Source organism: Balaenoptera musculus, chromosome 17, assembly GCF_009873245.2.
Source record: "Balaenoptera musculus isolate JJ_BM4_2016_0621 chromosome 17, mBalMus1.pri.v3, whole genome shotgun sequence".
Classification (NCBI taxonomy): Eukaryota; Metazoa; Chordata; class Mammalia; order Artiodactyla; family Balaenopteridae; genus Balaenoptera; species Balaenoptera musculus.
The window spans coordinates 61,751,141-61,770,529 of record NC_045801.1 but is presented as its reverse complement, the minus strand read 5'-3'; the positions used below and the strand labels follow the sequence as shown (position 1 = coordinate 61,770,529).

Sequence of the window (19,389 nt, the reverse complement as noted above, 5' to 3'; positions counted from 1 at the left end):
ATTTAACAGTGTTAATTAATTCCTATTTACAGCTTTCAGTATTGCACCTTGAGCGCTTCTCAAATTACTTGAATTTAGTTAGGAACTTAAGGCTCATCAAAATATAGCAAAACCTGAACTTTGGCACATGTTATCAACATCAAAGACCTCATCTCAACACTGAACTTTGACATTCAGTGGCACTTTCAGTTTCAAACACCGTCCTGCTCTCGTAAGGAAATTGATGAAGAATAGAATACACATAGAATACACACCTTTTCCCTCCCATTTTTAGATGCACCAGTGAAGAGCTAAACTATGTGCGTCAGGCCACACATACTGCTAGAGACACGACTGGGAATATAGCCCAGGGAACTTGGCTCCCAGCCTGGTGTGCTTCTTACCACATGATCATCCTTTCCGACAAATATAAATCCACATAGTACTCCTCCTGATGAAACATACAGGAGGCAACACACAATGGCAAATTAGACTAGTCGGTGTACGTTCAGCAAGTTTAACTGAATAATGTGTAGTTTATAAGATTCCTGTTGCCACAGACTGTGAATATTCCACATTTTGTTAATGTTAGCATGACACAGGGTATTTGTGAGGGTCCTTTTGTTACAAATTGCCCTAACATTCACATTCTTGGCTCTTGTCTTGCCAGACTCAGGTTTTGCTTCCATGGCATCTTTCTAGGAAGACACTTCTGATGGTTGACAGCTGCAGCTGCTGCTGTGAAATTCTTCATGGCCTCGGAGCTGTGCCCTCCAGTATGCTTCCCGCGAGGCTGGGCTACTCTTTGCTTAAAATTTCAACTCTATGCTTCTAAACCTGAAACAGATGTTATCTTGGCTGCTGCCATTTGTCATAAGCTTCTCTATTTGCATTCTATACAAGGCAGGTAAAAGGCAGGTAATTTGCTGCCTCACTCTGTAGAGAAAGGAAAAAAAGGAGAGAGAGTGAAACAAGAGAAAGAGATAGAGAGAGACTAAATATATAAATTAGAGGAATAAAGCCACATGGAGACAGAAAGTGCAACCACTTGAGCATCTATTACCCCAATATCATATACTATAGTTTGGCTACTACTGATTTGCTTGGCATCTCTTTTGAATCATATTTGTGGCCACCCAGATTAACTATGTGAGCTGATCTTTTGATTTAATATCAGCTTGCTCTTTTCAGCTCCCATGTCATTTACTGTCTTAAAAAAAAAAAATGTACTGCTTGTTACTCAACCTTCTGTGTTTTCAAAAACTCACAGCCCCTTTTTTTTTCTCCTTTTTTGTATGGGAACCAGGAACTAGAAAGCATTAAATGAGGAAAATTAACCAGTCACAGAAAAGGTGGAAGCTCAGAGAAAAAAGGGTTTGTCTTTTATGGTTTGTACTTTGTAAGCTGTGGGTGTGACTCAATTTCCTCACCACCCACATAAAAAGGTTGCCACCCAATCACTGTTTTTTCTATCCCAAACCCCTCCCCTTTGATTTTGGCTGAGAGAGACCCTAAGAAAGACTGCCCTTTCTGGACGTTGCAGACTGTGACATATAAAAGCTGTTAGCTGCTCCTGTAGCCAGCAGCACTCAAACCTTGCAGAGTTTTGCTCTGAGAGTTTGTAATAAGACACATTCCTCTTACAAGAGTTCATGCTACAACCTAGCAAAGAACTTTAAATTTTTGGAAGAATACTATATTCATTTTGGCATTGTGCAGAGGTAAGCTATTTAGCTCAACAAGTTTATTTTGCATGCATTGCTTTTAAAGTAGCTCACATTTTAATTTTTTTAGGAATGAGATTGGATTATTATAACTTCTTTTTTGTATCTGTTCTATTACTTGGTGTCCATCTATGTCTGGGGGACATTATCAGCACATTCTCTGTTATTACCTGTGATGCATTTTTCCTTTTCACTCTCAAGATGAATTTCAATTCCTAAGGATTTCCCTCTGAAAATAAATATGCAGTAATGCATTCTGTGGCTCAGGCGTTTGGGGTAAATGGCTCACATTCATTTTAGGTTTAGTAGCCATGCTGTTTATTTTTCTCTAGCTATAGGAAGTTCCTCTTAGGGGACTGCCTCATAACACCAAGTAAAATGTATAGAGACCACTACAGGTTGTCTTCTAGGCTTGAGTTCAGCATTTGCTTGGATTTTTTGAAGAAAGTCAAATCAAGCAATGATTTTGTAAATTCGTACCCTCTGGCCCTTTTTTTTTTTTTTTTTTTTCCTTTCATAGACCCTAACTCTACTTTTCTGCTTTAAGGCAAACTCTGTGGCCTCTCTCTCTCCACCTCTCAAAATGATAGCAATCTCTGCCATCAGCAGTGCACTCCTGCTCTCCCTTCTCTGTGAAGCAAGTGCCGCCGTCTTACTCAATTCCACTGACTCATCCCCGCCAACCAATAATTTCACTGATATTGAAGCAGCTCTAAAAGCACAACTAGATTCTGCGGACATCCCCAAAGCCAGGCGGAAGCGCTACATTTCGCAGAATGACATGATCGCCATTCTTGATTATCATAACCAAGTTCGGGGCAAAGTGTTCCCACCAGCAGCAAACATGGAATATATGGTAAGAGAACCTTGTTTTCTTTGAATTCTGAGTGAGGACTCTTTACTTAAATTGTACATTAGGAGAATCTAAAGAATTCATATGTTAAGGGATATGGGGTTTTTTACACTTTTTAACTTAGGGAATGTTCTTAAGTGTCTGGTAAACTTAAGTACTGTTCCATCATATAATTAAAAGGGGGGAAAGGGATCTAATTTTTTTGTGTGAGTTCCATAACCATTAATGAATCAGGTCTTATATAAGAAAGAGGTAAAGAGTGGGGTGTGATGACTGATCACATTTGGAAGGTCCACTTAAAAAAAAAATTCACATGGAACTTTTTCTGTGCTTTGTTTATCTAATGGTCATATTTATCAGCTAAAATATTTTTTGAAAATAATTTTTTTTAATTATAGGTTTCATGTGCATGAATTATTCTCTGGGTAGGTGTCTCTTCCCTTTCTTGGACAAAGCTCTTCCTGACACTAATCTATTTGTATTCTCAGAGAACATGCTGACTTTTTCCTCCTTGTGATTTAATGTTTTGTCGTTCAGATAACAGTGAAGTCAGCACATTTGCACACTGTTCCAACTTGCCATGAACACATTCTTTGCTCTCTCTTAAAAATAAAAAATAGGCTCTCTGTGTTTAAATCATTTTACTTGGAAAGTTTTCTTAAAAAGTTGGTATTAAAAGGATAGATGTCTTTTTAAAGTTTCTTTGTTTTTGGTTTTGAATTTATACAACGTTATGGTTTAACTTCCAGCACCTTCCAAGAGCACAGCTTGGAGCCTGTTTAAGGCAATGAAGACCACCAGTATGGTATTTCTAAGTTGGGGTGGGTATGGCAGTACCATTAACAACTCTCTGTAAGTGCTGACCTAAATTTTGAGGATTTCTATCAGATTCTAAATTTATCTATTTTATTTAAATAAGCTTTTAAAGTTTGGCTAATTGTAGATAACAGTGTCACAAGAAAAATAAAGACTTGCCAAAGTAAGAGTCATGGCTCATAGAAGTACAATTTAGACTCTATGAAAGTGCATTTTTCTAGGATTTTTAAATGAAAGTGGAAAAGAAGATGTCATCAGTCCTGGTGTATGAGGGGCAATATAGTCTCATGATTAAGAATATGGAGTCTGGAATCTAAATGTTTGGGTTCAAACCCCAGTCCTGGAATATAAGCTGAGTGAATTCATTACCTAATTGTGTTTTATTTTCATCATCTCTAATATGAGGATAAAGGTGGTATCTGCCATATGGGGTTGTTATGAGGAATGTATGGAGTTAAGGAGTAGAACAATTAGACCAGAGCCTACAGAACAATAGCGTTCAATAAATGTTAGTTTTTATGGGTTTCTGTGAGCTTATTGTGAAAGTGCCCAGTGAAAACCTGTTCAAGATCTAAAAATAGGAACAATTACTCACATTGAGCAGGTGTTTCTAGAAGGTGATGCCCAGGTATAGAAAGGAGAGGAACAAACATGTTTTAAAACATCATGCATTATGAGAGAAATATGCATACGATTCTATGTGAGCTCAAAAAGGTATGCTATCCAGACTGCAGGTTTAGGGAATACTTCCTGGCGGCAGTCACATAGCTATGCAGACTAAGGTGAGGATCAAGGCAAATGAACCAGCTTTGGAGAGGACTCCATGTGGGGTGAAATCCTAACTCTGCTGCATACTTTGTGGCCTTGTGCAAGTTACTTAATATGCATAAGACTCGACTTCCTTCTCTGTGAAATGGGAACAATAATTTATATGATAACCAATCAATATATAATGCAATTTATTATTTCAATAATATTGATGGAAGAGGGATCATCATGAATAATATGTGGGGTACAACGCAGTAGAAATATATTTTAAAAAGCCACATTTTTCTAGTTATAGTTTTCCCCACTGATCAAGAATTAATTCATTCCACATGCATTTATTAAAGTGTTTCTATGTGCCAAGGACTTGGCTAATTGTTTCCATAGATGATCTCATTTGATAGCTCACAGTCTCCCTGTGAGGTTAAGATTTCGATCCTCAATTTACCAATGAAATCACTTAGACACAGAGAAGTTAATGACTAGGTGAAGGTGGTTTGGATAATGAACAGTATCATTGGAATTAGAATTAAGGTCTGTGTAATTTCAAAACCTATGCTTGTCTTGGGGAGCAACTCTTCATTCGCTAGATCGAGCAAATACTACATTGGGGGAAACTGCTGGAGATGTCAGGACATCTCTGTTTCCTTCTTTGCAATGCCAGCTGAAATCATATAGTTTTCATATTCTATTTGTCATTCCTTTCTTATTATTTGCTTTTCAAATATGGGAGCTACTACATAATGATTTATTTTGTAAGAAACAGGTACAGTGCTTGTTATATAGTAAATGCTTCATAAATCCTTCTTCACTTAGTAAAGTTAATGAGAAACAGTAGTCAGAATATTAAGCTCTATAAAGTAACATTGTCTCAAATTATCATGTAAATACTGCATATACTTCATCACACATGTATCTATTCACTTAATATTTATTGAGCATTTACTATATGTTAGGTACTATTCTAAGCACCCATGATAACTTCATGAATAAAATAGACAATCCTTGGCCTCCTGGGTGGGCAATCAGGCAATAAACAAGATAAATAAATTACATAGTATGTTGGAAGGTGATAAGGTTATGAAGAAAAATAAAGCCGGTTGAGGCTGGGACATTTAATAGTGTGGTCAGGGGAGGGCTCCCTGAGATGTCCTGGAGGAAGGTAAGGGAGTAAGCCACACTGATAGATGAGGGAAGACCATTCCAGACAGAGGGAAGAGAGTGGGCAAACTCCCTGAGGTGGGGGGAGAGGAACAGATTACTTCAGTTAGAAAAATGTGCTCAATTTAGTGAAATCCTAAGTCTCTGTGAGTAAATTGACCAACTGAAATAATTCATTGGATCCCTCATGCAGACTCAGAGAAACTTTGAGAGAAATAAAATCTATCAGGTCAGAGCAGGAATGTCAGTGAGTTTAACCTCCAGGCCAGGTGAAAAATACAGATCTCAGTTGAAGACTGTTACTTTTATTTTAATTTGTTTAACATTGCTTTGGATTGTGAACAATTTGAAAGTGAGTTCAATTCCTAACCTCAAATATGGACCTCAAAACTTAGGACACTTACCTCAGTATGGCTACCAGTCCTGTGTTCAAACTGTCCCCATCAGTGGGTGATATCGCCATGGGAGCCTCATAGAAGATGGTCTTCAGCTCAGGGCTCTTTCTATTTTTTTAAAAAATTAATTTTTATTGGAGTACAGTTGCTTTACAATGTTGTTTTAGCCTCCGCTGCACAACAAAATGAATCAGCCATGCACATACAGATAACCCCTCCCTTTTGGACTTCCCTCCCATTTAGGTCACCACAGTGCATTAGGTAGAGTTCCCTGTGTTATACAGTATGTTCCCATCTGTTGTCTATTTTATACATAGTATCAATAAGGTATACGTGTCAATCCCAGTCTCCTAATTCCTCCCACCCCACCCCTTTCCCCCTTGGTATCAGGGCTGTTTCTAATTGCACCAGCCTGATTTGCAATCCCCTTCATTCACAACTTTACTCTCTGAGCCTTTTCCCATGCCATTTCCTCACCTTCTAATGTCTCCTCCTTAACTTATTCCAATATCTATAATCCTACCCTTCAAGTTTTATGTAAGAATGTTGTGTCCTTCATTGATATTTCTTACATTCACAGCCATATTTGATTTCTCCTTCTTTTGAACCACTGTAACCTATTATGTTTATCACACCGCTCTTATTAAAATCAGACTCAATTTATAGTTATTTGTATATTTCTTGCAATCTTCCTAATTTTAAGCTTTCAGGCTGCTCAGTCTCTGTTTATTCACCTTTGTATAACTATTTTTTTGTGAAATTTCTTGTGTATAGACAGTAATCAACCATTATTTGGTGAATTTGAAATCCCTATGAATTGTTACATGTTTATAACTTGAATCAATTTTGATATTATTATTTATATTTAAAGTTCACTCATCATTTATAATAACATTTTATCCTGTGCGCCTAAAATGCAAAAGAAGTTTTTCAAAATTCTAAAAAAAAAAGCCGCTTAAAATTAGATGATTTTATCCTCTTTAAGTACTTGGTTATGTTAGTGTATGCTTGAGTAAATTAAGTGGGCACGATTTGAACACTAGAGTGTTGACATTCATATTTTAGTGTATAATATCTTCTTTGGGTATATTGGCCATGATTTTAGTAAAAAACTCATAGTTAGAAGTATTTAATTTTCCAAACACTGTATCCTTTCAAAAAATAATAATATAGATAGAGCTTAAGATATGCAAGTCAAACTCTTGGCTTCTGTTCTACAATTAGTTTATTGACAAATTTCCATAGCTCCTTGGACACCAGCTGTTTTTCATTCTTCCTAAGGGCAACTTAAACCATGACTCTAAACCGCAGACCACACTAGTTTCTTAGAATAAGAATCATTCCCTAAAAGAATGAAATTACAAGACTCACACATGGAGTAAAATTTGTAAGATATTTCTTGAATTTAAGGCAATTGAATAAATTAATTTAAAAAAATTTGAAGTCCTTCTGTAAGAGGATGAGATCCAAAGATAACAGAAATCTTTGTATTTAAACTGTAAACAAAACAGGAAAAACAAGCAGGAAAAAAACCCCAACAAAACCTTAGACACATAATTCAGTATAAGACACTGCTGTGTAAGACTGATGTGATAAAAGAGTACAGACCAAAATACCATGGAGAAATCAAAGAAAGAAGAGATAATCTCTAGCTGGCAAAATCATGAAAGGCTGCTTAGAGGAAGGGTATTTGAGATAGATGCTCAGGAAAGGGTAGGATTGGATGTTATAGTAGGTAAAGCAATCAATGAACAAAATCGCCAGGAGGGAAAAAGCATAACACATTAGCCATGTTTTCAAGGATTTTGAGAAAAGATTGAGGATCACTTAATACAAGAGCAATTAGGGAGGCCATGGTTGTTTTAGAGCAGGGTCAGAGGTGCATATGAGAAAGATGGCACTATCAATTGATGGAGTTTAAATTGGCTGTGAAGGTGACCCAAGAGGTGGCAACCACTGAATCAGCAGAGTCATTCTTTTAGTCAAAGGTAAGGAGGAGCTGGACACCTACACCTACCACAGTAACAGATGTGAACAGTTAATGGAAATAGTTCATGAGAACACATGATAGCCATCTTCATAGATGGTAGAGAATGGTGGAAAGACAGGTAGGGGACAGCGTGAAGATAATGATAGATATGAACTGAACAACTTAAAACTGAAAAAGAAATGTGTAATGTAATTTCAAGAAGGCAAAATAGCTATATTGATAATATGGCCTATTTCATTTGTTTGGTGCCTGCAAATATTATTTGCAGAGCTAAGGGAATAAGTCTCCTATACTTTTCTGGAAAAGAGAAAAATACTAGTTACCAAGTCACAGCAGGTAGTAAAGTTACAGAAAGCATGACTCAAATGAATGAATGGAGAATAGATTAATCTGTCTTCAGAAATAGCCAATAAAGTATTTGCCTACAGTAATTTATGTCTTGAGAATAAGGAAAAATTTGGATTTTGTTTATTTGGGCTTTGTGTGTAAGAGAATGTAGATAATGTAAAAGACTTTTTTTTTTTTTTATTCATAGTTGACAAAACACTTGTGATGTCTATCCTTATCGTTTTTTTTAAATGAAACCATATACAGTACCAGATGGCACATTTCCTCTCATTTGGGAAGGATAACTCAATTTTCTTCTTATAAACATGAGAAATTTGATGTGTCTAACCTAAATTTTTTCAATGAATGCTTTTATGACCACTAGAAAGCCTCCTGAGAACACTGCCAGCCAGCAGGGAACTGAGAAAGATTGCTGACAGGAAGGCATTTCTCCAGCACATTTGGAACTCCACATTCCTGTTCTCCTACATGTAGAACCTTTTAAGTGTCTTGGCTTCAAATGGAGACTGGGCACATTTTGTATGAATTTTCTGCCAAGGTGCATGTTGCATAGTATTACTTACTTAGTATTGCTTATATATGAATGTTTAGCTCTCCACTTATGGAGCCAGCTGAAGGTAAGGACATTTTGTTTGTGATTGTTTTGAGTACAGGCCAGCTGAAGGTAAGGACATTTTGTTTGTGATTGTTTTGAGGACAGGCTCTAAGATGTGCAAATGTAAAAACATTAACATGATGTGATTCAGAACCTCACCATTAGTTGGTAGAAGGAAGAGCTTTGAATCACACATAGGCTACATATATATCGACCGTATTTCCTAGTATTCAACACTGCTTTTTTGGTGGCAAATAATATTTGACCATATGCAATGGTATAGAAAATTTTATTATATTCCTGCTGACTATTTATAGAACCTAGCATCATATCTATCCCACAGAGAACACTCAGTAAAAATCTGTGGAACAACTGAATGAAGTCTTTTAACCTTTGCTGGGCATTCCATGTAAAGAACACGTGGCTATGGTGCTCAGGTGGGCGGGGTCACTCAATATTCAATCACTCATTCCACAGTATTTATTCATGTGCCTGGCATTGTGCTGAGGGATTCAGCAGGGAGCAAAAAGACATTTCTTGATAGGAAGTACTGTGAATGGATGAGTAAGTGGGCAAAGCAGTGAGCTGTGTGCTACAGTAGAATAAATACAGGTGCTTTGGGATCACATGGGGCATATCTGGCCCAGACTTGGACTGGGGGTAGAGACACAGGGAAGGCTTCCAAAAGGAAACGATTTCAAATATTAAATATGAAAAATAAATAAAAGTCATACAGGCAGGAGTTGGAAAGAGGGAGTATGTGGTAGGTGGGGAAGGGTGTTCTGGGAAGGTGCATGGTACCTTGAAGGCATATGTGAAATTCAGTGTGGCTTGGATGTAGAGGATAAAAGAAAAAGTGATGTTTGATGAGGCTGGGAAGGCAAGCAGAAGCTTGTTTGAGTCTTATTTTAAGATTAAGGGAAGTGGTTGAAGGTTTTCAGTTGTGTAATTAATTTGCCTTCAGAAAGGTCATTCTGGCTACAGGCTGAGAAAGGGATTGGAGACAAGCAGAAGTAATGGCACAGTCAAGAGACTGTTATAAGAGCCTGGGTGAGAGATAATTGAAGCCTCAATGACATTTAAGGTCATAGGGATGTGACAAAATGAATTTGGAGATCAAATCAGTAGGAGTAAGTGATTTATATGAGGAAGTGGCATGAGGATGTATATGATGGAGCACCCAAGGAGGATGCCTCCATTTTTGACTAGGACAATTGGGTTTCCCTGAGTTGGAGAACACAAAATAAAGGGCAGGTTTCTGGTAGTCATTAAGTAGCGGAAGGTTTATCATCCAGGGTACACATCTACAGAGGTTGAAAAAAGTAGCTAGTGTGTGGGAGGGAACATTCTTTCAATACAAAGAATTTTGGTTGGGAATATGCTTTGGTAATCAGAATGGACCACTTTACATAATGGGGTAGGGTAGTGTCATGGAGACAGCATGGATGCATGATTTTATGTCTGGGAAACTACTCAAGATTTTTGCAAGAAAGTTTCATTTATCTTTTAAAAATTTTTTTTTTTTTTTTAGAATCAGTGCTGAGACTTAAATCAACATGACTCCAAATCTATTTCAGGGGCCTAGATAGCACCAGGTCCACCTAGTCTTCTGACACACTCAGGATAAGGTTTTTCTGGAAACTAATCAAAGGACTTCAGAAAAATCGAAGTTGACTAGTCTGGCTGGTCTGGTGTCCTGAATTTAGTATATCTGAAAACCATTGAATAGTCAGTCAATGGCCATTAAATGGTTATGAACTTGAGATGTTTAATTGTCTATGAGAATTTCTGAAGAATGGCATGTGAAGAAGGCAGGGAAGATAAAGACTAACAGCTTAAAATATTCAAGAGAAATGGTTGGCATAAGATACATCATGGACTGAGGTTTGGAGGGGTATGATTTGAATGCTTCCAGTCTACATTACCCATAGAGTCTAAATTCAGGTACCAAGCATTTTTTTGACACAAATATGGAAGAATGCCCCCAAAGTTGTGTATTTAGACTAAACTTCATGACTCTTAAAATTTCACATCACATACTCCAAACTGAAACAGTCCAGGAATGTTGCTTAAGGGCACAATACTTTTTTACCCTACAAAGTGCATCAAATTCACATTTCATAATTTCATTAAATATGAACATTCTACCAAATCTGTCTCTGCATTCCAGTGAGATCATGTTTTCAGCAAGCAGTAGGTAGGCGGAAAGGCATTTGAATTCTTCTAAGTGGGCAACAGCAAGGTATGGGGTTTGCATGTGTCTCACAAAATAGTTTAACAATCAAGAAGTCAGTTTTTAGCTGATTGTAACACTGAGTTGGTGAAAAAAATTAACCACACATGAAAATGTCTTCCTGGCATATAACTACAGTATTAAATGATAGCTGGTGGGTATTAATTTCCCGGGAAAGGAGAACTGTTGCTAGAATCCATCAACAAATGGTCTTAAAATTTATAGATAAAACATATGTTAAAGAGGGATTTAAGGAGGGGAATTAATAGGTTTTAAGACCTCTGAAATGTTCTCTAATTTTTATCTTCCACTGTCTGATGTTATGTTGCCCAGAAGCAAGGTCCTCGTTATCTATACACAGTTCTGTTTCTGATTAGTTTGTTGCTTCAGGGTTTGTCTGTTTTCACTTTATCTGATTGCCTGCCAAGTTGAGATTAAAGCTTGATGTGTCTCAAACTTCAGGCTGCCAGATAAGGTGATCAAAAGTGCACCTCTCATTACCTCTCACTTTAGGCATCTTTCTAGTTCGCAGACACCACCACTCTTCCGGTGCCTGATCTTCCAATAATAATAGCGTTTACCATTCTGTACACCCTGCCCTGCTAGAGCTGTGCTAAATTCTCTTCAGTCACTATCTTGCCTAACTTTCACAACAGTCTCGTGAGATGGGGACAATTTTCCTCATTTAGAGACAGGAAATTTGAAGTTTGGAGAGCGTAAGTAGCTTCCCCCAGGTCCCAGAGCAAGTAAATCAAAATGAGAAAGCAGTTCTGTATGACAACAAAGCCCATGCTTTGAAAGACTGTACAATACAAACTCCCTTCCATGAGTTCATCTCCTGCTCTTGAGCCCACTCCACATGCATTTTTATCAGAGGACATCGCTGAATATTAGAAAGTATTTCTTCATATGGAATCAAATCTTGCTTCCTGTACTCTTTCTAACCTTGGCAACCACATAGGAAAACTCTGTATTATGATAGTGTTTCAAGTCTTTGAAGCCTGTGAGCATCTATGCCTTAATCCTTTGTCCCCCAGTCACCCAGCTCTTTCTAAGCCTCCAGCCCTTTTGTGTGAAATACCTGTACACACCACCTCTTGCAACCAGAGTATGGCCAGCGTAAGGAAGGTGGCACAAAGATATTTGCTTTCTGAAAATCTTGGAAAAGGTAAGAAGTTGTGCCATTAAGGGAATGGAAAATCAAGTCCCTCCCCGCCCCCCATGCTACCTCTTATATTACACATACACACAGGAATGGTGCCAGTTAGATCATCTTGGGATCTGCAAGCAGTGTGGGTCTGAGCAAGGAATGCCTTTCACCAGGCTCTTGTCCTTGTTTGGGTTCCAACATGTGTATGCTGTTCTGACAGTGAGGTGCCTGGAATTGACGTGACCCAGCCAGCACAGAGTAGCGATGACAAATGATTCTCCATTTGTTCTACTTCTGTGGACACATCTTACATTGGGTTGGCAGATAGGTAGCGTGTGCTCCTGTTGAGTCATATCAAATTCTCATGAACTAAGTGGCTTGTAGATCAAATGTGTGTTTTAAATACAGATGCAATGTTATTATGGAAAAGGATTGCCTTACTTTTAAATTTTTTTTCCCCCCCAAATTTTGGATTCTCAGAAAGTTATGTACATGTTACTTCTTATATCTCAGTTAATAAAGCCATTTAGAGTTCCCTTGATTTCTGAATAAGGACCATGAATCTCTTCTGTTCTCTCTATTCATATTCATGTCACCACGGACTACATGTTCCCTTCTAGAATTGTCACTCTCAGAATGAATGATGTTGTCTTATTTACACAGCAACATACAGGACAGTTGCTTTACCTCTCTCACCTGTAATTCTGTCTTCCACAAATGCACAGAGCAAACCCTCACAGCGCTTAGCAGCCAGTGTCTGTGACAGCCCAGACATTTTCCTGATGGAATGCTATTTTTAATTTTTATCGAATCTTGGATCAACAGTATACCAGAGCTGAGAGGAAGGATACTGATGTAAGTGCTTATAAATGAAAACTAACTTCCAGAAATGCCCCCTTCTTCCTAAACCTCTTCTGTGGTGTGAGTATGGGGGGGTGGTGAGTAGGGGTGGGAGAGGAGAGGGGAGGCCCCAAGTCCTCGGCAATCAGAATGACACTCCACCAAATAAGCTTTAGACAATTATTTCTTACCAGAAGAGCACAGAACCACTTTGTAAGCACACATTCAAGGTCTCCAACTCTGAAATTTTGCTTCACTAGGTCCAGTTCCCTTGGAGATCCTGCAATGATTTTCCAGGTGAGAACTCTATAACGTGCTTTAAGAATATTTTATATCATGATTCAGGACACAATACTGAGCTGAGGAAGATATTTTTTGGCTCAAGTATCCATTTATTTATCAAGATACTATATACTGAAAGAATTAATATGTTAAACTAAAAGAAGAATTATTCCAGTGATAATTTCTATATTATCACAAAATTTCACTTGCATATTCACTCAGCATTCGTTTCAGAAGACATCCTGTGGTTACTGTGGGTGAGCTACAGATGTCTGCATTGTGGAACAACACTTAATTGGGAATTTACATGATTGACTAAGGACACTTCTAAAGAAGAAAACATTTAAGTAGCACATTTTTTTGGAAGTGGCTTTATAAAACATGTTACATACATTATATATGGATAATGGATAATGTATTACATACTAATTAATTTATATACATTTGCCATAATTTATTTACAATTATTCACTTATTTATTTGGTAGTGCGTTAATTGCCTGTCTCTTTCCTAAACTGTAAAGCAGAGTCCGTGTCAGTCTTGCTGACTTGAATTCCCAGTACCCAATACTGCGCAGCCCTCCCAATAAGTAGTCAATTACTAGCTGCCTAGATTAACGAATTATCTAGGATTCTATTGGTTGATCTGGAAATTTGCATTTCTTGCATTTTCCGTTGTTGATAACAAAACAGCAGTCCCCATCTGGTAAGTTCGGTGTAAGGAGATTTGGGGCCAGGACAGTTCCAGAGTCACTCTTTCTTGCCACCATCCTTGTGTATTAAGATCACACATGTACATAAGTGTGATGGTGACAATGATACCTCCCATCAGAGTTCATAAACTGTAGGCCCATCAACCATTCCAATTAGTAGTCATGTTTAATTTGCTCTGCAAGTGTTGAACTGTAGAGAATTTTACATTTAAAAGGCTATTTGGCAACATGTAGAAGTGGATACATTTCATATATACATCAGGATTCCTAGATTATCCTGAAAAGTTTTAAGGTTTAGAGACATTGTGCCCACTTCCTACTTGTCAGCAATTGGTTAAAAAGGAATAGCCTCTTTGGGTGGGGTAAAATTCACTCATTTCCAAGTCTCTCTCTGTCTCTCTCTCTCTCTCTCTTTCATATAACTGTCCAGATGTCAAGCAGCAGTTGCATTTTGTCATCTTACACCCAATACTCATTTTCATTACTAGACCAACCCCCAACCCAATCAGTTGAGTTTGATTATATTTAAATAGCACTTTGGTATTTTCAAAGCACTTGACTGAGGTATAGATTGAGCCGTGCATAGATTAAAGCACTGAAAACTTTTTTCTTTTATTTCCTAATCACCAATCCTGTTTAAATAATTTTACTTCAAATTCTGAATATTTTTCTTTTATCCATGCCTTCCTTAATTTATATATTAAGGCTTTATATATATGAAACACTCCCTCAGCTAGGAGTCTTTTTCAATAATCCAGATAACAAATGATGGTGGCTTCACTCAAGGTGGTGGTAATAATGGTGATGATCAGTGGCTATATTCTGGATAGACAAGATTTTGATGGCAGGATCAACAAGATTTGCTGATAGAGTGTATAAAGATTATTAAGCAAAGAAAGAGTAAAGATGGCTATGGACTTTTTGGCCTGAGCAACTGCAAAAGCAATTGGTAAACTTTTTCTGTAAAGGACCAGATGGTAAATATGTTTAGCTTTGCAGACCTTGTGGTCCGTGCTGCCACTGTAACACAGAAACAGCTATAGATAACATATAAGTAGGCAATGGGATAGATTTGGTTACCCCTGAACCAGAAGAAAAAGGGTAACGCCATCCACTGATGGGAGGAAGACTGTAAGAGTAGCTGGTTAGAGGGTAGGGAGTGGCGGCAGGGTTGTGAATACTGGAACTCAATTTTACTCTTGTTAAGTAGAGGTTTAAAGTGGATAGATGGATAAATCAGTCTGGAATTCAGTGGAGAGATCTATAGATATAATTTGGAAGAATACCACCAGCTTATAAATAGTATTTCAATGTATGAGGCTGGATGTGATTACCTAGGCAGTGAATTGATGAAACAGAAGAGAGAGAGAGGGAGGGAGAGAGAGAGACAGACAGACAGACAGACAGAGGGACAGACAGAGACATGGCTTGAGCCCTGGGAACCCTCCAGCATGCACAGGTTAGGGAGATGAGGAAGAAGCAGCAAACATATGGAGAAAAACAAGGCAGCAGCCAGAGAAAAACAAGGCAAGGGTGGGGTCATGAAACCAAGGGATGGAAGTGGGTCCAGGAGGAGCAAGTGGTCAGGCATTCTAAAAGCTGCTGATAGAACAAATAACATGGTGACCAGGAAATGACTATTTATGATATTGATGTGAGCAATTGGGGTAGAGTGGAGGTAGCGGGAGGAACCTGCCTGGGGTGGGCTCAAGAGTAGAAGAAGAAAAACTGAAAATTCTCTGTTAAGACAACACTCGAGAAATTTCATTGTAAAAGGGAGAAGAGGAATGGTGCATTGGCAGACGAAGCTGAATAGGGGTCAAGAGAAGTCCTTTTGTGTTTGTTTTTAAGAATTTTATGCTGCTGGCAATGATCCAGTTCAGAATTCCTCTAAAAAAGTACACTTTTACATCTTCTTTTTATAGAAATTTACCTTTCCCACCTACATGAAAGATAGCACTCATCTTACCTGAGGAAAGTCTTCATTATTTTTGTTTAAACATTTAAAAAATGCTTAGGACCCCACGTTGATACTTTGTGATATAATGTGGTCCCATATTTATGGTCATTTTTGAGGCTTGCGGGAGTTTTTTTAAAATCAAGTTCCTTAACTAGTTCTCTTTTAAAGTATAATCGGTTTAATATCATTTAATTAATCTAATTAGTGCCCCCAATTTCCCAGGGGAAATCCTTTTCTCTTCCTGTGCCGCACCCCACCCCCTCCAGTCTTACCAAGGCCCATTCTTCCCTCCTGTCTGGTTTAACACTGGGTCATATATTCAGCTCTCAGTTTCCTTTATTGGCACTTCACAAGCATTTCCACCGAAAGGGAATAAACTCCACTTTCAAAACAAAACCACAACGATGCCCATGAAGTGTTTTTAAAAGCTTCTGGCAGCCCTCAGGGAAAATAATTTTGTCATCACTTAATATCTTTTTAATGGCTCTTTCTCACTTCTATAAGTCAGCACTGCTTTCCCAGTCTAACCCAGAAAAAGAACAAAGAGCCCCAGCTGAGTTATTTTTAAAAGCCAAAAACTTGTCTATCTAAACTGCCTTCACTTTTTATCTAAATATATGAGAAATGACCACATGTCAGTCCAAGAAAATAAGTGTCTATACGACATGCCATACTGTTTCCAATGCCATTGCTATCATAGTATCCATGACAATAACCAATTTAGAAATGTGTCTTCAAAAACTCAGTGTGATAGTTTTGTTTTTTAGTATTTTATGTCTTTGAAGATGGTTTCCATGTGCAGAACAGATTTCCTAAGAGGTCATTTTCAAATTTAATATTTCTTGTTCTCCTCTAATTTAGCTTCATTTACATATATTTTTGTTCTATTCAGAAATCTAGCAAGTTTTGACAATCACATTTGTTTAATGTTTGTTACTACTTACAAACCTAATTAATTTAAATTTTAAGCTGCATTTATAGATTTAACATATTTGACCTTTAGTACTTCAATTGGCTTATTGAAAATAATTTCCATATATTTAAATGTCTTAAAAGCCTAAGCAATACAGTGACTCTTAAGTTCTAAATTTTGCAATACTGTTTAAAAATTGTAACAAGATTTTCTTAAAATTTTTAACTTAAAACCACAAATATAAATAATTATTGATATATTTTATGTTGAAATTACAAGGCTAACCTATTGCTTTAATAACCTGTTGCCATATTCTCTGAACCACTATAAATATTAATAATATCAAATATGTACAGGTTCGTTACCTAGAAATATTTATCCTTTTTAACACCTTATATTTAGTTCTTTCAAACACTTCTACACTTAATTCTTATGTTTAGAATTAAAAGATGTTATCCACTTGAAAAAAAACAGTATGTCATATCAAACAATGTTGGGGATATAGTCTCAAGTAATTTTCAGGGTTGCCTTTCAGTTGGTCTACATTTCTTTTTTTTTTTTTTTTAAACATCTTTATTGAAGTATAATTGCTTCACAATGGTGTGTTAGTTTCTGCTTTATAACAAAGTGAGTCAGCTACACATATACACACGTTCCCATATCTCGTCCCTCCCACATACATTTCTTATTGTCCAGAGATAGTGACTGGGGTTTAAGAAGGGAGTTTCGGATGTCCTGGTGCCCACTGTGTTGTGGGTAACAAAACTTAAGGAAATGGCTGATAAAACAACCTCTTCTTTGGGCTGGATCATATCACTCTCTAATTCTTCAACTTATGGAAGTCAGTGATTCTCTCCCATGCTGAGGCATTCTTTGACTCAGTTTTGTATTTCTTTGGCTTAACCTCTGAAGACCTCTGGACTTGAGGAGGGTCTGCGTTCTTTTCATGTCCCTCCTATCTCTTGGAGCCACACTCTTCTAGCCATGGAAATGACATGAGTTTGAATTCTGGATGTTTCTCATGGCTTAATCAGACTATGTGGTTTCCACAGAGAAGGTGCTACGTTTATTTATAAGCAGAGTAGTTCATGGTAAACGTTTTAGTCCAGAGCTAAATCAATCAGTTGACAAGCTGACCAACTAAATGGCTCATAACAGCAAAGAATGGAAGAAAAACGTGTGGAGCGATAGGGCACATATAGAGGCTCATACATGCTCTGACACCGTTTTAAGCCATCTTTACTTTGTGAGTTATTTAATCATAAAATCTAACTTCTACTAGCTCCTGTAAATGTTTTTTTGTCTCCATGCATAATTTTCTTAATTTTTGCCTAATTTTTAGAAGGCATGATAAGATTTTAAGTGTTCACAACTCAGTTATCTGTGTAAGTATTTTATCCATTTCGAGGGACAAGCGCTAGAAATACAGAATTCGAGGCTATTAGCTGCATAAAAGCTGAATAAATATAAGGTGTTTAGCTTTTCTAACAAATGATAATAATATGTTGCGTATTTGCTAGTCATTCCATAGAATGTTAAGTAAGTACACACTTGTGGCCTTTTTTCTTTTGCTGTATTTGTAGGGTGTGATACTAAAATTATTTCAAATAAATATCACAGATGTTCAGCAAAAGTCAGCAGATAGATTATCCATTAAGCATCCAGAAATGTATGTATTAGTCAAATGCTTAGGTGATTACAACTTCATTCCCTAAATTTGTATAAGTTGTTAGAATTCTTTCACATGGTTAAACTGGCAACATTCATCGCCATTTAGAGCTTCTGGATAAGAAAGAAGCTATCCTTATTTGCTGTTTTCAACCCTGAAAGACCTCTCATCGTATTAATAGATTTAAATACCACTGTGGATTAAAGGGATACATCACTCACCTATATTCTCCTGGGAGTTGTACCAATGGAGAAAGACAGAGACAGCAAATACAGTAGATATGCAATTCCTAAATTTCAGAGCTGGATCTTCCCCTCTTTACAGGATGGGTGTGAGTCCTGCCTGGGGACAAACAGGCAAGAAAGAGCACAGGACTTTCTGACTTCCTCTGCAGTGGGCATCAGAGAGACAGTTAGTATGTCTCCCATGGGAAGGCAAAATGATCCCACTCTCTGTGTGGGACCTGGCCAGTGCTGCCAGGGTCTCCAGCATCTTCCTTCAGGGACAGGCAGAAATCTCTCCCATCAGTTTCCTAAAAGCAAACATGGAGAGATGAAAAAAAGTGGTCATCTATCCTCCCTCACAACTATCATCTCAAAAATTTTAATTACGATATCTGCACATAGAAACACCTAAAAATGTAGGCATCAGTAATGCTAAATACATGGTATTCCTATCAAAATCCTTTATAATAATTTTTAAATGGGCTCATGTAAGATATTTTTCAGGCATGAACTCTTTGGTTTATCTCTTTGACATACACAATACATTTTAAGTATATGAGTAAGCATATAGAATTATATATGCTAAATTACTTTAAATTTGTTAACTGCCTTAAATATTTTAAATTATTTTGTGAAGAATCTAGGTTTCCTCTCTCTGTGGTATGGAAAAGGTTAGAACTGAATATAACAGATCTTCCTGATTCTGATGCTGGAGTTACTCAGGTATACTAAATCATGAAATGCTGAAGAGGAAAGGGACCCTAGAGATGAGTTAACTGG

The 19,389-nt window shown here is 37.3% G+C and overlaps 1 protein-coding gene across 1 annotated transcript in view; it reads left to right on the top strand.

Annotated features, from left to right (window-relative positions):
- Window positions 1-2,256: 2,256 nt before the first annotated feature.
- PI15 (peptidase inhibitor 15) overlaps window positions 2,257-19,389 on the top strand; it is a 30,278-nt gene continuing 13,145 nt past the window's right edge. Inside the window, exon 1 of the mRNA XM_036829789.1 lies at window positions 2,257-2,559. Within this exon, the coding sequence (XP_036685684.1) occupies window positions 2,287-2,559 (273 nt within the window). The 5' untranslated portion in view covers window positions 2,257-2,286. The remainder of the gene's footprint in view (window positions 2,560-19,389) is intronic.